General features: G+C 45.2%; 1 protein-coding gene across 4 annotated transcripts in view; it reads right to left on the bottom strand.

The window, feature by feature from the left end:
• rreb1a (ras responsive element binding protein 1a) overlaps positions 1-19933 on the bottom strand; it is a 42923-nt gene that overhangs the window by 15382 nt on the left and 7608 nt on the right. The window contains exons 1-10 of one of the 4 annotated variants that reach the window (XM_076080249.1): positions 18000-18185; positions 16767-16859; positions 16455-16686; positions 16288-16357; positions 15287-15376; positions 14138-14301; positions 6808-6949; positions 6380-6525; positions 553-742; positions 110-448 (exon numbers count right to left, since the gene is read on the bottom strand). In XM_076080249.1, coding sequence (XP_075936364.1) covers positions 110-448; positions 553-742; positions 6380-6525; positions 6808-6949; positions 14138-14301; positions 15287-15376; positions 16288-16357; positions 16455-16686; positions 16767-16859; positions 18000-18117 — 1584 coding nt within the window. In that variant the 5' untranslated portion in view covers positions 18118-18185. Of the gene's footprint in view, positions 1-109; positions 449-552; positions 743-6379; positions 6526-6807; positions 6950-14137; positions 14302-15286; positions 15377-16287; positions 16358-16454; positions 16687-16766; positions 16860-17999; positions 18186-19933 lie in introns of those variants that run through there. The other 3 variants (XM_076080250.1, XM_076080251.1, XM_076080252.1) reach the window with 3 other exon arrangements.

Raw genomic sequence — 19933 nt, 5'->3', positions numbered from 1 at the left:
GTTTATCAGCCAGAAGCTGTGAACACTGTCATAATTTCGGCAGATTATCATCTTTCCGAAGTCATTTGTAAATCAAGACCACAGAGAGAAAAATGTGAAAGTAAATTACCTTAGAAAAGTGCCGGAGACCCAACGCCTCCAGGAAGCTGTGCTGCTCCGAGGGTTTTTTCTCAACATCTGGACTGTCGACGCTGTTTTCTGCAGCTCCATCTTCATCTTCCTCTTCCTCTTCCTCTTCCTCCTCCTCCTCCTCCTCCTCTTCTTCCTCCTCCTCCTCCTCTTCAATCTCCTCAATCTCCATGTCCCGTGTGTCAGAGGGTCTGTCGGGGTGTGAGATGGTTTTATGGAGGTCCAGGGCCGAGCGGAGCGGAAACGCCTTGTCGCAGCAATCGCAGACGAACCGGTGGAACTTGCTGATACAGCGACGAAGGTTTGTCTCACACCAGACCTGCAGAGAGAGAGAGAGAGAGGGGGGGGGGGGGGGGTTAATTCTGACCCTTTAAAAACCTGACGGTGTGTCCGAGAGCCTGATATATAATCGGCGATCGGTACCTGCGCGATGTGAGCGAACTTCTTGCAGGAGAAGTCGATGAAGGCGAGGTCGTTGAAGCCGGTGGGGATGGACGGGTTGTTCTGGATGAAGGGCCGTCCGCTGGGGTCCTGGGGGAGGAGCTTGTGAACCGCGGCGTTGTGACGCAACAAACCTCGGTGAGTTCGGAACGACAGGCAGCAGAGATCACACCTGCAAGAACACAACCGGGGAACCAACACGTCAGGATTCATCTGCAGTGTGGAGCTTAAACCAGAGTTTAACACTCTGTATGGTGTTAAAATACCACAAACTGGAGCTCAACGTTTGTCTCGTTTTGTGTGTGTTCGGTATCACAACACAACTTACACACTTTACTAAAATACTGTTCAACAAAAATATTTTCATTTTTTACAAAAGGCGGCAAAATTATAAAAATGTAAAAAGTGTCCATCGACAGAAAATGTATTATAATTTTGTCTTCCTCACTTCTTCAAAGTGCCGTTTGAGGGTTTAGACTTTAAGTATTCAAACAGTTTGAACTAACGTGTGTCCTCACAGGTATAGAAGTATTAGTGAGTGTGTGTGTGTGTGTGTCTGAGATAACCCCTGGTGGCAGTGCTGCTCCTGTTAATCGCTGAGAGGACAGCTGCTCAGTGTCTGCTACAGTCACACACTCTTATCACATCCTCTGTGTGTGTGTGTGTGTGTGTGCGCAAATGTGACCATATGTGGACCAGCACTTGTTGAACTCCCTCCACCTCCATCACTCCTCCTCTTCTTCACACTCTGGTGTGTGTGTGTGTGTGTGTTGTGTACACTTGTGTGCCAGCCTGCTGCTGCATGTGTGTGTGTGTGTGTGTGTGTGTGTGTGTGTGTGTGTGTGTGTGTGTGTGTGTTTTTGAGCGTCACACCGGCGTGTGACAGTGCAGGCTAATCCCACAGAGGTTGGCTCAGGTCCAGAGAATTACCCTCCGAGTGTGTGTAGTTGTCTGTGTGCATGTGTGTGTGGTCATTTTAGTTTCAGGACGACTTTTCAATGAGCTGAAAGGTTCCTTTAGATGATTGTTGTCTTGTTTCCATGTCTCCGCCTGTTTATAATATAATATATAAACTTAGATATACGAGAGTACTTCCTGGTTCCATGAATGAAGTGATGTGTGTTCGACCAATCAGAGACGAGCATCCCTTCAAACCCTGAAAGCTGGTGTACTTTCACAAAGTACTTTCACAAAGTACTACCCTCCAACCAGGTCCTCTTTGAAAGTACTACGTCCCCAGAACTTCATCTAGACCAGGGGTGGGCAAACTTTTTGGCTCGGGGGCCACATTGAGTTTTAAAATTTGACAGACGGGCCGGGCCAGTAGCAGGTGAATGGAGTGTTTGTGTGAACTAATATAAATTACAAGTAAAATTTAATTTCAGTGGGAACAGTGTTGTTGGTCACCCTTTTTAACCAGTGCGTCAACATTTGGTGTCAGTTTGGTTGTGGCAATTCTCAGAACAGATCTGAGGTGTTCATCAGTTAGCTGGGATCTTACACGTAATTTATTTTTTTATCGCATTAATGTATATTTTATCGTGCACTTAATTATTAAGCAGTCATTTTCGACACAGTGTTTTTAGTGTAAAGGTTAATGACTGTGGTCTTTTTAGCAGTTCTAGTCTTTGACCGGATCATACAAATGTTTGACTGTCACATCTAACATTATCAGAGCTCTGCTCTGTCATGTCTTTCCTTGTCTCTCCCCCCTGTGTCACGGTGTGGGTGCATCTCACTGGCGTCAGTAAACGTATCAGAATACCCTTATTTTATTGGCTAAACTGCATCACGTGACGTGATTCACAACGCATTGGTCGGTGTTTTTCCTGCACCGCTGAACAAGTGCCGTAAATGCTGGAAAGGAGCGTGAATAACTCCGCTGCATAAAGCAAAGGCCCGCGACCCACTGAAAACGGGTCCGCGACGAACCACCAGTTGAGAATCACTGGTCTACAGGATCGTGACGAGCGGTGAACAGCTGTTTGTGTGGCGTGTCTTCCGTCTCCTCCACCTACATTCCCCTGGGTCCTAAGCCCCTCCCTGTACAGCTTATTATCACCCTCTTTGCACCAACGTACATTTATAACAAATACCACACATATTACGGTAATCAGCGTTGCATATGTGTCAAACTCTATCGGTGCATCTCCGGTCTGTCTTTGTTCATCCTGCATCGCTCTGTTCTGTTGTTTAATGTAACGTAACTGGAGCGACGAGCCTCTCCCAGCTGTTAGCAGACTGTTGTGCTAGCAAGCAGGCTCGCTCGCGAGCTGTACCCAGCATGCAGTTCGGCGGTGAAATTTTATAAATGTACAATTATTAGTGTTACAAATTGTTTATGTGTCACAGACTGTTGTGTGCTGTTGTGTTTTTCTCTGTTAAAGAGCGTTAGTTGTGGGTTGTTAATTGTTGTGTTATAAAGTTATGACCATGACTCGGGTTCCCTCAATACATATAAGACAACTAGCGCTGGTGTACAGAAGCGGCAAAGAATACATTTTTGCCTGTTGAAAGCAGACAGCAGTTGTTTCGGATATGCACCGGTATAATGGTGTGTGAAGAATTCATATCATACGGGAAATTAAAACCGGTATACTGCCCAGCCCTAGTCTTAATTATAATATGGACAATTTTGTACCAATATTTGACGGGCCAGATTAAAACGCCCAACGGGCCGTATCCGGCCCGTTGGGCGTTTTAATCTGGCAAACTACTTTTGCCAGATTAAACTACTTTTAATCTGGCAAACTACGGCCCGCGGGCCGTATCCGGCCCGCGGGCCGTAGTTTGCCCATGCCTGATCTAGACCCAGGTCAGTCAAAGTGTGTTATGCTAACATTAGCTACATTAGCTAACAGCAGCTAATGTAGCTTCTAGTCTGCAGAGGTTTGTAAAGATCAATGAGACGTTAATAAATAAATATGAACTAGTGTTCAGATCTCTCCTCCCTCTCTATCCTTACCTCCTTCCCTTGTCTCTCTCCATCCCTTCCTCCCTCCCTCTCTCCTTGTCTCCCCCCCTCAGATCCTCTTACAGGCTGATTAGTGAGGACTTACAGCTAAATATTCTTGTCTTCCTCCATAACGAGCTCATCTCCTGCTGCTCTTCTTCTCTTTTAATTGTTCTTCTTTTTCTTCTCAACGGACAAACTTTTATGTCCTCCCTCCCTTCTTTGTCCTTCCTTCTTCTTTCCTCCCTCCTTCCATTCTTCATCTTTCTTTTTTATTCTTTCCTCATCTTTTCTTCCTTCATCTTCCTCCTCCATGAACTTTGAACTCTGTGTGTGTGTGTGGGGAGGGGGTCCCCACACACACACACACACACACAGTTCAAAGTTCATGGAGGAGGAAGATGAAGGAAGAAAAGATGAGGTGTTCGTTAGGAGTTCGGTTGCCATGGTGACAGACTGTTTTTCTGGAGGGGTGGGGGTGTCGTCATGACAACGAGGCCCGGCCGAGCGCGTCCTAAAACCTCTTTCTCCTCCTCTCTGTGACTTATTAAGTTCTCTCTCTCTCTGTTAGTCTGCCTCTCTCGCCCATCTGGTGAATTATCCTCCGTCTCTGTCTCGTGATCCGTCCGTCTCTTCTCTAAACCGACCCTCATTTCATCCCTCCATCTTTATATATTTGTGGGCGATTGTGGCTAAGTGGATAGCAGGGCCGTCTTTCAATCAGAGGGTCGGTGGTTTGAACCCCGGCTCCGCTAGTCGCATGTCGATGTGTCCTTGAGCAAGACACTTAACCCCAAAAATTTCTCCCGTAGCTGTGCCTACGGTGTAGAAATGTGATAGAATCTGAATTGTAAGTCGCTTTGGATAAAAGTGTCTGCTAAATGACTGTAATGTAATGTAATATACTTAAAGTACTGCAGTAAACATACTTTTAGTTTTCGACAAAATAGATTCAAAGTACGAGAAACGTTCTCATTAACGGCACAAATCAGTTAATGAAGCTAGCTTAGCACAAACTAAGGAACGAGCTAATTTATTGTGTGTGTGTGTGTACCTCAGTGCTCTGTGTGTGTGTGTGTGTGTGTGTGTGCCTCAGTGCTGTGTGTGTGTGTGTGTACCTCAGTGCTCTGTGTGTGTGTGTGTGTGTGTACCTCAGTGCTGTGTGTGTGTGTGTGCGTGTACCTCAGTGCTGTGTGTGTACCTCAGTGCTGTGCGTGTACCTCAGTGCTGTGTCAGGGTGTGTGCGTGTACCTCAGTGCTGTGTCAGGGTGTGTGTGTGTACCTCAGTGCTGTGTCAGGGTGTGTGTGTGTACCTCAGTGCTGTGCGTGTACCTCAGTGCTGTGTGTGTACCTCAGTGCTGTGTGTGTACCTCAGTGCTGTGCGTGTACCTCAGTGCTGTGCGTGTACCTCAGTGCTGTGTCAGGGTGTGTGTGTGTACCTCAGTGCTGTGTGTGTACCTCAGTGCTGTGCGTGTACCTCAGTGCTGTGCGTGTACCTCAGTGCTGTGTCAGGGTGTGTGTGTGTACCTCAGTGCTGTGTGTGTACCTCAGTGCTGTGCGTGTACCTCAGTGCTGTGTCAGGGTGTGTGTGTACCTCAGTGCTGTGTCAGGGTGTGTGTGTGTACCTCAGTGCTGTGCGTGTACCTCAGTGCTGTGTCAGGGTGTGTGCGTGTACCTCAGTGCTGTGTCAGGGTGTGTGTGTGTACCTCAGTGTTGTGTCAGGGTGTGTGTGTGTACCTCAGTGCTGTGCGTGTACCTCAGTGCTGTGTGTGTACCTCAGTGCTGTGTGTGTACCTCAGTGCTGTGCGTGTACCTCAGTGCTGTGCGTGTACCTCAGTGCTGTGTCAGGGTGTGTGTGTGTACCTCAGTGCTGTGTGTGTACCTCAGTGCTGTGTCAGGGTGTGTGTGTGTACCTCAGTGCTGTGTCAGGGTGTGTGTGTGTACCTCAGTGCTGTGTGTGTACCTCAGTGCTGTGTCAGGGTGTGTGTGTGTACCTCAGTGCTGTGCGTGTACCTCAGTGCTGTGCGTGTACCTCAGTGCTGTGTCAGGGTGTGTGCGTGTACCTCAGTGCTGTGTCAGGGTGTGTGTGTGTACCTCAGTGCTGTGTCAGGGTGTGTGTGTGTACCTCAGTGCTGTGCGTGTACCTCAGTGCTGTGTGTGTACCTCAGTGCTGTGCGTGTACCTCAGTGCTGTGCGTGTACCTCAGTGCTGTGTCAGGGTGTGTGTGTGTACCTCAGTGCTGTGTGTGTACCTCAGTGCTGTGCGTGTACCTCAGTGCTGTGCGTGTACCTCAGTGCTGTGTCAGGGTGTGTGTGTGTACCTCAGTGCTGTGTGTGTACCTCAGTGCTGTGCGTGTACCTCAGTGCTGTGTCAGGGTGTGTGTGTACCTCAGTGCTGTGTCAGGGTGTGTGTGTGTACCTCAGTGCTGTGTGTGTACCTCAGTGCTGTGTGTGTACCTCAGTGCTGTGTCAGGGTGTGTGTGTGTACCTCAGTGCTGTGCGTGTACCTCAGTGCTGTGTCAGGGTGTGTGTGTGTACCTCAGTGCTGTGTGTGTACCTCAGTGCTGTGTCAGGGTGTGTGTGTGTACCTCAGTGCTCTGCGTGTACCTCAGTGCTGTGTCAGGGTGTGTGTGTGTACCTCAGTGCTGTGTGTGTACCTCAGTGCTGTGCGTGTACCTCAGTGCTGTGTCAGGGTGTGTGTGTGTACCTCAGTGCTGTGTGTACCTCAGTGCTGTGTGTACCTCAGTGCTGTGTCAGGGTGTGTGTGTGTACCTCAGTGCTGTGTGTGTGTGTGTGTGTGTGTACGTACCTCAGTGCTGTGTCAGTGCTGTGTGTGTGTGTGTGTGTGTGTGTGTACCTCAGTGCTGTATCAGGGTGTGAGTCCATGTGTGTGTCCAGCTCCAGTCTGGAGTTGCATGTCTTGAAGCAGATTGGACACGGGAGCAGCTCCTCCTCGCCTCCTCGAACCGCCACCGCCGACTCCTCCGTCGCCTCCTCCACCGCCTCAACATACACACATGGACACACACACACACACACACACGGACACACACACACACACACACGGACACGGACACACACACACACACGGACACACACACACACACACACACGGACACACACACACACACACACGGACACACACACACACACACACACGGACACACACACACACACACAGACACACACACGGACACACACACGGACACACACACACACACATTAGCACCACTGTTTGTGCTACAGATGATGGATGCTACCAGGACGTCCTGAGTGGGTCCCTACCTTCTTGTTGGGAGGCTCCTCCCCCGTCTCCTCCTCCGGACTCTGCCTCCTCTTGACGGATGGACGGCGGCGTTTGTTGGGGGAGGGGGGGCTGAGGAGGAGCAGACCGCTGGCCGGGTCCTTCTCATGGATCTTCATATGTCTGAGAGGTCAGAGGTCAGGGGTCAGGTATGTGTTCACCCAGAACTCTACCATACCTCATATTAGTACACAGAAACTATGTATAAATATATGAGTACAAACCATAGGGTATAAACAATGACCACGCTGGAGAAAGTAAAGGAGGAGAGGAACGATGAGGAGAGGAAAGGAAAGGTGAGAGGAAGCAAGGAAATGACAAAAGGAGAGGAGAGAAAGGAAAAGAAGAAGGACAGTAGAGGAAGGAGAGGAAAGGAGGCAAGACATGAAGTTGAGAGGAGTGAAGATGAGAAAGAAAAAAGAGAGGAGAGAGAGAGAGGATGGTAAAGGAAAGGAAAGGAGAGAGGTGAGGAAACAAGGAAAGGAAAGGAGGAGAGAGGATGGTAAAGGAACGAAAGGAGAGAGGAAAGGAATCAGAGGAGAGTAAACAAGGAGGGTGGGAAGAAAGAAAAGGAGAGAGGCGAGGAAACAAGGAAAGGAAAGGAGGAGAGAGGATGGTAAAGGAACGAAAGGAGAGAGGAAAGGAATCAGAGGAGAGTAAACAAGGAGGGTGGGAAGAAAGAAAAGGAGAGAGGCGAGGATGTGAGGAAACACGGGAAGAGGAGACATAACATGAAGGAGGAAAGAAGCAAGGGGAGAGGAAACAAGGAGAGGAAAGGAAAGGCGAGAGGAGAAGAAGCAAGGAAAAGAAGGGCAGGAAAGGAGAGAGGCGAGGAAACAGGAAGAGGGGAAGAAAGAAAAGGAGAGGAGAGGATGTGAGGAAACACTGGAAGAGGAGAAATAGCATGAAAGAGGATAGAAGCAAGAGGAGAGGAAAGGAAATGTGAGAGGAGAGGAAGCAAGGAAATGACATAAGGAGAGGAGAGAAAGGAAAAGAAGGAGGAAACCAGGAAAGGAAATGAGAGAGGTGAGACATAGGAGGTGAGGGAGCAGCGGAGGAGGAGGTGGGGTTGATGTTGTCATCTATTAATAGGACCCAACAGGCAGCAGGCTGGACGCCCATAAGAGGTCCCGACACAGTCAGCAGATCTGAGACCAGCTGACAGGAAGCTGGTCATTAACCAATCAGGTCAGAGAAGGAGGAGGCGGGACAACGAGAGACAGAGAGCAAAGTCTTCTGGGCCCAAACTGTACTGTGACCCCCTGAACCGACCAATCAGAGAGCAGGAAACACGGCGAGTCAGCAGAGACACAAACCTGCTGCGTGTGCGTGTGTGTGTGTGTGTGTGTGTGTACACTGATATGTTGAGTTGAGCAGCTGTTGGCGACTCAATCGTCTCAAACACACACACACACACACACACAGTATATTGTACTGACAGTAGTAACTAGTCCTTGTAGGAGTAGGTGTACTGATAGTAGTAGTACTTATAGTACTTGTAGTGTATACAGTATATAAAAGCTGTGTACTGATTTACCTGTACTGACATTTACAATTAAAAATCTAATAAAGATGAATAATTAGGATTAATCAGGACTGACCAATTAGAAGTGAGTGTGCACATATATATAAAATACTACCACTACGACTACTCTTAAAGTTTTATTTGTCTGGATCGTGTACAAAGAATATTTATCTCACAGAACGAGCAAAGTTCTAAAGACACTTAATCTCAACAGAAGTAGTAGTAGCAGTAGTATTTGTACAAGCAGCCCTGCAGCCACAGCAGTATTATTACTACAAGTAGAAGTAGTAGTAGCAACAATAGAGTAGTACTAGTACAACAGTAGTGAGAGAGGAGTAGCAGCAGCAGTGATGGTAGTAATAGTAGTAATAATGTACTGGTTGTAGTACTCTTTGTTGTGGTACTAGTGGCAGTGACAGTATCGCTACTTTTAACAGTAGTACTAGTAGTAGTATTGAATCATGCACTAATACTACTACTCTTATAGTTGTATTGTGTCTAGACTGTGTACAAAGTATACTTATCTCACAGGAAGAGAAGAACTTTCCATCTGCGAAAAGTTCTAAATACACTTTAATCTCAACAGAAGCAGTAGTAGTATTTGTAGTAGTAGTATTTGTACAAGCAGCCCTGCAGCTGCAGCAGTATTATTACTTCCAGTAGTAGCAGTAGTAGTAGTTGTACTACTACTTGTAGTACTAACAGTACCACAGTGTACCAGTGTGTCCCTGTCTGGCTGCCTGCAGTTCTTCCACATCACCACAGCGGCGCTGTTGAGCCGCTGTCCTCTCTCTTCCTCTCTGCTCCTCAGGGAGCCAATCGCAGCGCGGCACACCGCTGCCAGCCCATAATAGGCTAATGGGATGCCTCGCCATGGTAACTGGGCCCAACGGCCTCACAACAGAGCAGCCGGGAGGCCGAGAGGAGGAGACGACTCATGTGATGCTCTCTGCTTCTCTTCTTCGACAGCCTCACTTCTTCTTCTACAACTCTGGTTTTGGTCTCGTGGAAAGTTTAAAAATAATAAAGAAATTAAACCTCTTGAGGGTTTAGACTTACTTTTGTTTTTGGACAAAATATAATGAAAGCAGAACAAACACATGGGTTTTAAAGAACAGATTAACCTAAATATGAATTAAATATGAATTTATTATTGTGAAGTTTAGTCTTTCTACGTTACTCTAAGAATTAACTGAAAGTAATTATCTTCTATTGTCCTCATAATTAGTGACAAATTACATTCTTTCTTCTTCTATTCTTTAAGAAAATTAACACATGACTGCTTTTTTATGTTAAAATTAGTGCTGGGCAACAATTCAAATTTTTAATCGCGATTAATCTCATTGTTATGGCAAAGTTCAATAATGAATTCAAAAGTAGTGTATTGCTCTCTTTTATTTTAAAGTGCTGCTCTATGAACTAAAGGTGAATAACATTGTGTGTAAACACTTTAAACACATCAGGTTGTTGTTAGCAGCAGTGTTCTCTTCACACAGCAGCAGTTCTATCTCTTCACTATCTGTGCTCAGTGTGTGACTGTGTGTGAAACGTTCCACTGCTGTGCAACAGGAACAACATGTTTCACACCTTTCATCTACATGTGTGTGTTGTGTCTTCATGACAGTCAGAGCATGTGATGCAGCTCTACTCTTCATCACTATGATGCTGTAACTCAGAGGTGATGAAGGTGACCCAGCTCTACTCTTCATCACTATGATGCTGTAACTCAGAGGTGATGAAGGTGACCCAGCTCTACTCTTCATCACTATGATGCTGTAACTCAGAGGTGATGATGGTGACCCAGCTCTACTCTTCATCACTATGATGCTGTAACTCAGAGGTGATGATGGTGACCCAGCTCTACTCTTCATCACTATGATGCTGTAACTCAGAGGTGATGATGGTGACCCAGCTCTACTCTTCATCACTATGATGCTGTAACTCAGAGGTGATGATGGTGACCCAGCGATCAAAGAACAAAGACACTTTACCCACAATTTAGGTGTATTTTCCCTTTAACTCACGAGATGCAGGTAGCATGTTTTATACTTAATGTGAATATAATTCATACTTTGTTGGCATCTTATTCTGAAAACCGGATGTTCGTCTGAAGAAACCGGATGTTGTCTCACGTTAATCTTTCCACTAACTTTCAAAGTCCTTCGCTCGCTCCCGATCTGTGCCGTTTAAATGTGTTTACCGTGAATGTCAGCATATAGGTGCACTAACATGTAAGTGTCTGCTGAGTTGACCACAGAGATCTGAGTGCTGCTGACTTTACTGCAGCGATGTCCAGTAGTCTCCATTCCTCCACCGCTGCCAGTGAGCAACGGACTTTCAAAATAATTATTTTTTTTTTAAATACGTTAACGCGCTATAAAATAATTGTCGGCGTTAATTAATGAATGCGTTAACGCGATAATAACGCGTTAACTTGCCCAGCACTAGTTAAAATATTTAATTTTGTATTTGTACATTTCTTAATAATCTTTTATATTTTTAAGAGTTTTGATTATATATCAGCAAAAATGTGATTATTACAATTAAACAATAGTATTGCAGACGTTTGCAGTAATTTAGAAAGTGTTTCCATCAAATCGTTTATTTTTATAATTATTGTTTTCTTATTATTTTTTTATTTAGTTTATAGTTTATTCCAGTTTTGCCAATATTTCTTCTTTAATACTGAAAGAGGAACCGTGTTTAGTTATCTTTGAGAATGAAGCTTCACAATAAAAACATTCAAAGCAAAACGGGTTTATTTTCACACTAATAATTATATTTTATTTTTATTTGTATATTTTAGTTTTGGTTGTATTTAAAAAAGAAATCAATTTTTTTGTTTTATTTATTTATTTTTGGAGGCGTGATCTTTTAACGTGTTTTGACTTTATGTTTGTTTACAAGGAAAATTATTGTAGCAATATGATCATTTACATTAATAAGAAATGATGACTCACAATAAAAACATTACAAATTAAACAAAAAAAATAAATTATTCTTCATTTGTTTGTAATTTAAATGTCAATTTAAACTCAAATTAAATTAATCAAAAATGTTTTCCATGTTCATAACAGCTCATATTATTATTGTCAGTTTGTATTTCAACAACTTTGAATAAAGTTGATGTTTGAATGGAAAAAGCATCATAATCATAATCATCATCATCATCATCCTCATCATCCTCTCTCTCTCTCTGTCGTACGCCTACAGGTCTTCAAACTAGTTTCCTATTTCAGGAATTCTTCTTCGACAGATTTTTATTCTGCAGCATCAAAAAAAAAATTGTTTTTCTAACTTTATGCTCCAAACTTTTCTCTTTAATTGGCAACAAAACATTTTGGATTTTGCCAAAACCAGGATGAGAATTCAACACACGTGACTCTTTCTTACAACTCTCATCTCCTTTCTTTTTGTCCCTCCCTCCCTCCATCCTCCCTCCCTCCTCCCTTCCTTCCTCCCCTCTTTCTCCTCCTCCGTTTGAAGACGGTCGAGTCGGAAAATGTGGCGTTTCACATTTCAAAGGATGCTCTGCTGTGCTTCTCTTTTCCACAGAGGCCTCCTCTTTATTTTCCTGCAGCAGCTTGTGGAGGGAACTAAAGCCAGAAGTTTCCCTCCTACAAGCTTCTGGAGGAAATTACAACAAAAAATAAAACAGTGCAGAGATTCATCCGCTTCTATAAAACAGGATTGTGAAAGAAAAAGTGATGCAACCGTTTCCAGGGCGTGTCGATGGAAACCAGCGGCCTGCAGGAGGCCGAGTTGTTTGTTCCCTCAGAGAGACTCAGAGTCAGAGAGTCATGTTAACAGACTCAGAGAGTCAGAGAGCCAGAGAGTCACGTTAACAGAGTCAGAGAGTCAGAGACTCAGAGAGTCATGTTAACAGACTCAGAGAGTCAGAGAGTCAGAGAGCCAGAGAGTCAGAGAGTCACGTTAACAGAGTCAGAGAGTCAGAGAGTCATGTTAACAGACTCAGAGAGTCAGAGAGCCAGAGAGTCACGTTAACAGAGTCAGAGAGTCAGAGACTCAGAGAGTCATGTTAACAGACTCAGAGAGTCAGAGAGTCAGAGAGCCAGAGAGTCAGAGAGTCACGTTAACAGAGTCAGAGAGTCAGAGAGTCATGTTAACAGACTCAGAGAGTCAGAGAGCCAGAGAGTCACGTTAACAGAGTCAGAGAGTCACGTTAACAGAGTCAGAGAGTCAGAGACTCAGAGAGTCATGTTAACAGACTCAGAGAGTCAGAGAGCCAGAGAGTCACGTTAACAGAGTCAGAGAGTCAGAGACTCAGAGAGTCATGTTAACAGACTCAGAGAGTCAGAGAGCCAGAGAGTCACGTTAACAGAGTCAGAGAGTCAGAGAGTTATGTTAACAGACTCAGAGAGTCAGAGAGTCACATTAACAGACTCAGAGAGCCAGAGACTCAGAGAGTCACGTTAACAGAGTCAGAGAGTCACGTTAACAGACTCAGAGAGTCAGAGAGTCACGTTAACAGACTCAGAGTCGGAGAGTCACGTTAACAGACTCAGAGAGTCGGAGAGTCACGTTAACAGACTCAGAGAGTCACGTTAACAGACTCACGGAACCAGAACGCCCACTTTCACCTGATGCAGGTTAGTTCTCACTAACAACTTCATTTAGGATTCCTTGAGCTCACAAATCAAACCTTTTATCCCTCTTATTATAATTTTAAATAATAATATAAATATATATAAAATAAGATAATATATAATAAACTGATAATAAATCAAAAATAATAATGAAAATATATATGTTTTCATCTCTCTCATTTAATTCTAAATAAGATCATATATAATGAGATAATAATAAATTAAATAGGGATAAGAAAAAAAGATGAGCTGCTTTTTAAAGCGTCTATATCTTAAAAATAAAAGTATGAAATGATAAAGTGAACCAGATACTATTTTACTCTCACTTCCTCTGAACTACGTCTTTCAACAGGAGAAAGGAGTCCTCGCTGCAGAGAGAAATAGCTGCGACGTGAGATTCTGTCCGTCTGTCAGCCTACAGTCATTCCTTCCTGCCCACACGTCCTCATTCCACCCGAGACACAACTAAACATCCGTCTTTCTTACTGCACATCATTACAGCTCAACGCTCTGCTCTGCTTCAATTATTTATCTCTTTAAATCACACCAGTGAAGTTTTAAGTATCTTTGTGAGGCTGTTATTTACTTTTATAACATACAAGGACGAACACGAGTCAGTGGTTCCCTCAAACAGAAGCAAAGAGTAGTAAAAGTACATCATAGCACTTGTAGAAGTGGAGGTAAAACTTGCAAACACACAGCAGAGAATTCTGCCTAAAAGAGCAGTTTTCAGCGTGAGGATGTATTCACTGTTCATTGGATGTTTCTGCTGGATCTCCTCTCTGATTGGTTGCGTCTGTTCTGATCATGTGATGTCTTTAATGCACAACTGAGGTTAACGGAGGTTACACATGAATTAATATGTAGCCCAAAGACACACACACACACACACACACACACACACATTCTGCTGCAGAGACCGTTTAGGCTGGACTTCACTGATAAATGACTGGGCGTTGTTCTGTGTGTGTGTGTGTGTGTGTTTGTGTGTGTGATGGGGATGGATGGTTTAAAGTCATCTTCCCACTTCCTGTGTAAAGCCCCACCACACACACACACACACACACACCAGTTTGTGCTCCCATCATGGTTGACTAGGGACCGGTTAAACGCTAACTTCCTGTGCCCCGAGGTCACATGTGTGTGTGTGCGTGTGTGTGTGTGTGCGTGTGTGCGTACCTGTGCATGTTGCCGTTGGTGGTGAAGGTCTGTCCACAGACGCTACACTTGTAGGGTCTCTCCCCGCTGTGGACCAGCATGTGTCGGTCCAGCGACGAGGCCGAGCTCAGGCACTTCCCACAGATGCTGCAGGAGTGGTCCGTCGCTCCGGCATCAGCGTTGTGCTGCAGAGAGGAAAGTACATCAACACTTATACCAAGTACTACTACTACTACTAGTAATACTACTAGCAGTCATGGCAGTAATAACACTTCACATGTACTTATAATTAGAGTATGGACTGATCAGATATCACGTTATCTTACGTTATCACATCCTGCCTGATCCCTACTGAGCATGTGCAAACTAGTACTACACACCTGTAGTCTAGCATCCTTTTTTTTGCTAATAAAGCTACTTTGTGAAAAACAAATGTGTTCAGGAGGAGAGTTAGTAACGTTAGCTGTTAGCAGCACAGTCCTACTAGACTATATAACAGCTAACTTTAACTGCTAACTAACAGAGCTAACAGCCAACTTTAACAGCTAAATAATAGAGCTAACAGCTAACTTTAACAGCTAAATAACAGAGCTAACAGCCAACTTTAACAGCTAAATAACAGAGCTAACAGCTAACTTTAACAGCTAAATAACAGAGCTAACAGCTAACTTTAACAGCTAAATAACAGAGCTAACAGCTAACTTTAACAGCTAAATAACAGAGCTAACAGCTAACTTTAACAGCTAAATAAAAGGAGCTAACAGCTAACTTCAACAGCTAACTATAACAGAGCTAATAGTTCACGTTAACAGCTAAATAGCAGAGCTAATAGCTAACTAATTAAACTGTCCGATTAATGTAGTGGAGTAGTATAAAATGGGATTAAATGGAAGTACTCAAGTGAAGTACAAGTACATCAATATTGTACAATCTCACACTGTGACGTGCAGTAAAAGTAAAAGTAGTGGTATAAGTACTACAAGCTGCAGCATTAATAGTAGTAGTTTCAGTAGTAGTAGCAAGAGAAGTATTTGCAATGTTTATTTCAGCAGTAAATGTCCCCTCTGTGTCTTCTTCATGGATGATTTAGTGTAGTAGTATCATTACTTATATTACTGTTTTTAACATCTCTATATATGCAGTACTACTAGTAGTACTGTGAGTATTTACCTGTCTGATGTGCATGGTGAGCTGGTGTTGTGTTTGACAGTCTTTGTCACACAGCGGACAAATAAAAGCTGAGCTGTCGTCTTTGGTGTCCTAGAAAAAACAAAGGTACACACATTTAGACGGACAGAGACAGGAAGTAAGACGGACAGTTTAGTTTGGGTGTTTTTATGGGATTTGTTGACAATAAAACAGCCTCAGTTTGACCTGAAGAGGAAAAATCATCCAAGTCCCTGCAGACCTGAGAGGATCATTAACACACACACACTTACAGTACAACACACACACACACACACACACACACACGCACAACACACACACACACGTCCGCTCACACAGCCAGGGAAGCAGCACTTCCTTTTTTCCTGTTTCAGCCACAGGAAGTGATGATGCAGTGTGGAATGCTGCAATGCATGATGGGAGATGAGAGAGGCGAAATGTACCACAATGTTGAGGCAATAAAGAAGAGAGAAGGAGAGGAAACAAGGGGGGAAAGTAGGAAAAGAAACAAGGAGAGGAAATGAGAAGAGGAGAAAAGGAGACGAGATGAGGAGAGGTAAGGAGAGATGTAGAGGGAACAAGGAGCAAGGAAAGAAGTAGACCAGACGAGAGGAGACAAGGAGAGGAGACGAAGGAAAGAGAGGAGTGTAAACAAGGACAGGAGAGAGGAGACGAGGACAAAAAGAGAAAACAAGGAGAGGAGATGAGATGAGACAAGGAGAGGAAAGAAGGAGAGGAGAGGAGATGAGACAAGGAGAGGAAAGAAGGAGAGGAGAAGAGATGAGAGGAAACAGTGAGAGCAGAGGAGATGAGAGGAAACAATGAGAGCAGAGAGGAAACAAGGAGAGGAGAGTGATGAGTCTTGTGTGTCAGGTTTGTTTGGAATCAGAATCAAAGAAGAAGATGATGAGCGTGAAACTGAACAGACGAGGAAAGGTGTGTGTGTGTATAGGTGTGTGTGTGTGTGTGTGTGTGTGTGTGAGAGTGTGTGTAGGTGTGTGTACCGTGGTGCGTCGTGCGTTGCGGCTGGGCGGGGCTCTCATGGCCGCTGTGAGCGACTTTGTGGGGGAGGGGCTTTGAGTTAGAGAAGAAGAAGTGTCAGGCGTCACAGTTTACACTTCATCATCATTACTTCATTCATAAAAACAGCGCTATGTTCCTTTAACGTTACCTGGGCGACGGCCCAGCGGAGGAGTTGGCCGAGGTGACTCCTCTCTCTCCTTCTCCGTCTCCTCCGCCATTGATGGTCCCCGTCGCTGACATCACTGCTGACATCATGGCGTTGATGGAGGACAGGTCTCCTCCTCCGTCTGCTCCCATGACTCCTCCTCCTCCTCCTCGGTCTCCGTTCTGTAGCTTCTCTCCTCCGCTCGCCTCCTCCTCCTCCATCACTCCGTTGACCGCTGCATCGTGAAGTTCGAGTCTTGTAACTAACGTACTTTATTAAATGTGTCACATTCTGAGTGAGGTTTGGTTTGCGTACCTTTGAGGGTTTTGAGCGTTTTCTCCTCCGTTATTGCAGACTCCTCCTCATTCACCTCCTCTCGCTGCTCCTCGGTGCAGTTCTCCATGACTGCTGAAATATGAACAAACAAACAACTTTAATTCATAAATTAACAACTTTACGTTCATTTATATGATTACAAAACATCAAAGAGCTTTTAGAATATTAGTTTAAACATTTTACAACAGACGGCTGCAAGAGCAGGAGGAGGAGGAGAAGAAAGAGAAGAGGGAGAAGAAGGAGGAGGACAAGGAGGAGAAGGAGAAGAAGAAGAAAAAGGAGGAGGATGAGGAGGAGAAGAAGAAGAAAAAGGAGAAGGATGAGGAGGAGAAGAACAAGAAAAAGGAGGAGGAGGAGCAGGAGAAGAACAAGAAAAAGAGGAGGACGAGGAGGAGAAGAACAAGAAAAAGGAGGAGGATGAGGAGGAGAAGGAGAAGAACAAGAAAAAGGAGGAGGACGAGGAGGAGAAGAAGGAGAAGAAGGAGGGCGAGGAGGAGTAGGAGAAGAACAAGAAAAAGGAGGAGGACGAGGAGAAGAAGAAGGAGAAGAAGAAGGAGAAGAAGGAGGACGAGGAGGAGAAGGAGAAGGACGAGGAGGAGAAGAAGGAGGACGAGGAGGAGAAGGAGAAGGAGAAGGAGGAGGACGAGGAGGAGAGGAAGGAGAAGAAGGAGGATGAGGAGGAGAAGGAGTAGAAGGAGGACGAGGAGGAGAAGGAGAAGAAGAAGAAAAAGGAGGAGGAGAAGAAGAAAAAGGAGGAGGAGGAGAAGAAGAAAAATAAAAAGAAGAAGAAGGACGAGGAGGAGAAGGAGAAGGAGGAGGACGAGGAGGAGAAGGAGGAGGACGAGGATGAGGAGGAGAAGAAGAAGAAAAAGGAGAAGGATGAGGAGGAGAAGGAGAAGAACAAGAAAAAGGAGGAGGACGAGGAGGAGAAGGAGAAGAACAAGAAAAAGGAGGAGGATGAGGAGGAGAAGGAGAAGAACAAGAAAAAGGAGGAGGACGAGGAGGAGAAGAAGGAGAGCGAGGAGGAGTAGGAGAAGAACAAGAAAAAGGAGGAGGATGAGGAGGAGAAGAAGAAGGAGAAGAAGGAGGACGAGGAGAAGGAGAAGGAGGAGGACGAGGAGGAGAAGGAGAAGAAGGAGGACGAGGAGGAGAAGAAGGAGGACGAGGAGGAGAAGGAGTAGAAGAAGGAGGAGGAGAAGAAGAGGCAATTACTGTTTCCTGTTTGGCAGCCCCCACAGGAAGACACTCTCCAGAGCCACTTCCTCCTCCAGCTCAGAGAGAGAGTGTGTGTGTGTGTGTGTGTGTGTGTGTGTGTGTGTGTGTGTGACATTCCTTCTCGTTCACAGAAGGAAAAACTAAAAGAAGAAGGAAGAAGAGAGAAACAGAACGTTTGAAGAGAGGAGATTCTAAAATGATGAAAACAGTCGATGGAGTTTTGAATAAAAGCTGCAGCAGTAAAGATGAAGAGTTTTTAAAATGTATATATATATATATATATATATATATATATATATATATATATATATATATATATATATATATATACACACACACACACACACATATGTATATATATATATATATTTATTTATAACTGTGTGTACTAGAGCGGACTAAATAAGATGTGAACTGGGGTTGAAAATGTTCAATATTTACCAAACAAAAAATAAAGAAATATAAAGAATACTTTCTACAAAACTCTTGTTAAAGTTCTGAAACCTCCATCCATCCATTTTCCTCCTCTTATCCGGGGTCGGGTCGCGGTGGCAACAGGCCAAGCAGGCTGACCCAGACCTCCCTCTCACCGGCAACATGTTCCAGCTCATTCTGGGGGATCCCGAGGCGTTCCCAGGCCAGCTGGGAGATGTAATCCCTCCAGCGTGTTCTGGGTCTTCCCCGGGGTCTCTTCCCAGTTGGACGTGCCTGGAAAACCTCCAGTGGGAGGCGTCCAGGAGGCATCCTAATGAGATGCCCGAACCACCTCAGCTGACTCCTTTCGACGCGAAGGAGTAGCGGCTCGACTCCAAGCTCCCTCCTGATGACCGAGCTCCTTACCCTATCTCTAAGGCTGAGCCCGGCCACCCTACGGAGGAAGCTCATTTCGGCCGCTTGTAGCCGCGACCTTGTCCTTTCGGTCACGACCCAGAGTTCGTGACCATAGGTGAGGGTAGGAACGTAGACCGAGTGGTTAATTGAGAGCTTTGCCTTCCGGCTCAGCTCCCTCTTCACCAAGACGGTCCGGTGCAGAGCCTGCTTTACTGCTGCAGCCGCACCGATCCGTCTGTCGATCTCCCGCTCCATCTTACCCTCACTCGTGAACAAGACCCCGAGATACTTGAACTCCTTCGCTTGAGGTAGGCACTGCGTCCCCACCTGGAGGGAGCAATCCACCGGTTTCCGGCAGAGCACCATGGCCTCAGATTTGGAGGTGCTAACTCTCATCCCCGCCGCTTCACACTCGGCTGCAAACCGCCCCAGTGAATGCTGGAGGTCACGATCCGAGGAGGCTAACAGGACCACATCATCTGCAAACAGCAGAGAGGCGATCCCGAGACCCCCGAACCTGACGTTCTCCTCCCCCCGGCTGCACCTAGATATCCTGTCCATGAAAGTCACGAACAGGACCGGAGACAAAGGGCAGCCCTGGCGGAGGCCAACACCCATAAGTCAGTTCTGAAATATGAATACACTATATAGTTAGCAGAATTCTGGTAGAACTTTGGAACTAAGTAAGTAAACACGATCATGAATCTGACGTTTGATGGAAACATTTGAGTTAAATAAATAATATTAAATGTATTCGTTTCCTCTGGTTGAAAAGTTTAAATTTAGGAGATAAAACAAGATGGAGGAGGAGAGGAAGATGAGAGCAGCTCTACGAGTGACTGGAGACAACTGGCCGAGCGTGTGTGTGTTAGTGTGTGTGAGAGAGAGAGAGAGAGAGAGAGAGAGTGGTGTTTCCACTGACCTCTCCTTGTATCACTGCTCTTACATGACGAACTGTAACATGGCCGTGGCAGGTGCACACACACACACACACACACACACACACACACACACACACACACACACACACACACACACACACACACACACACACACACACACACACACACACACACACACACACACACACACACACACAC

The sequence above is a fragment of the Anarhichas minor genome, unplaced genomic scaffold (genome assembly GCF_050575085.1).
Source record: "Anarhichas minor isolate MPS153535 unplaced genomic scaffold, ASM5057508v1 ptg000074l, whole genome shotgun sequence".
Lineage (NCBI taxonomy): Eukaryota > Metazoa > Chordata > Actinopteri > Perciformes > Anarhichadidae > Anarhichas > Anarhichas minor.
This window is presented reverse-complemented; position numbering and strand designations above follow the sequence as displayed.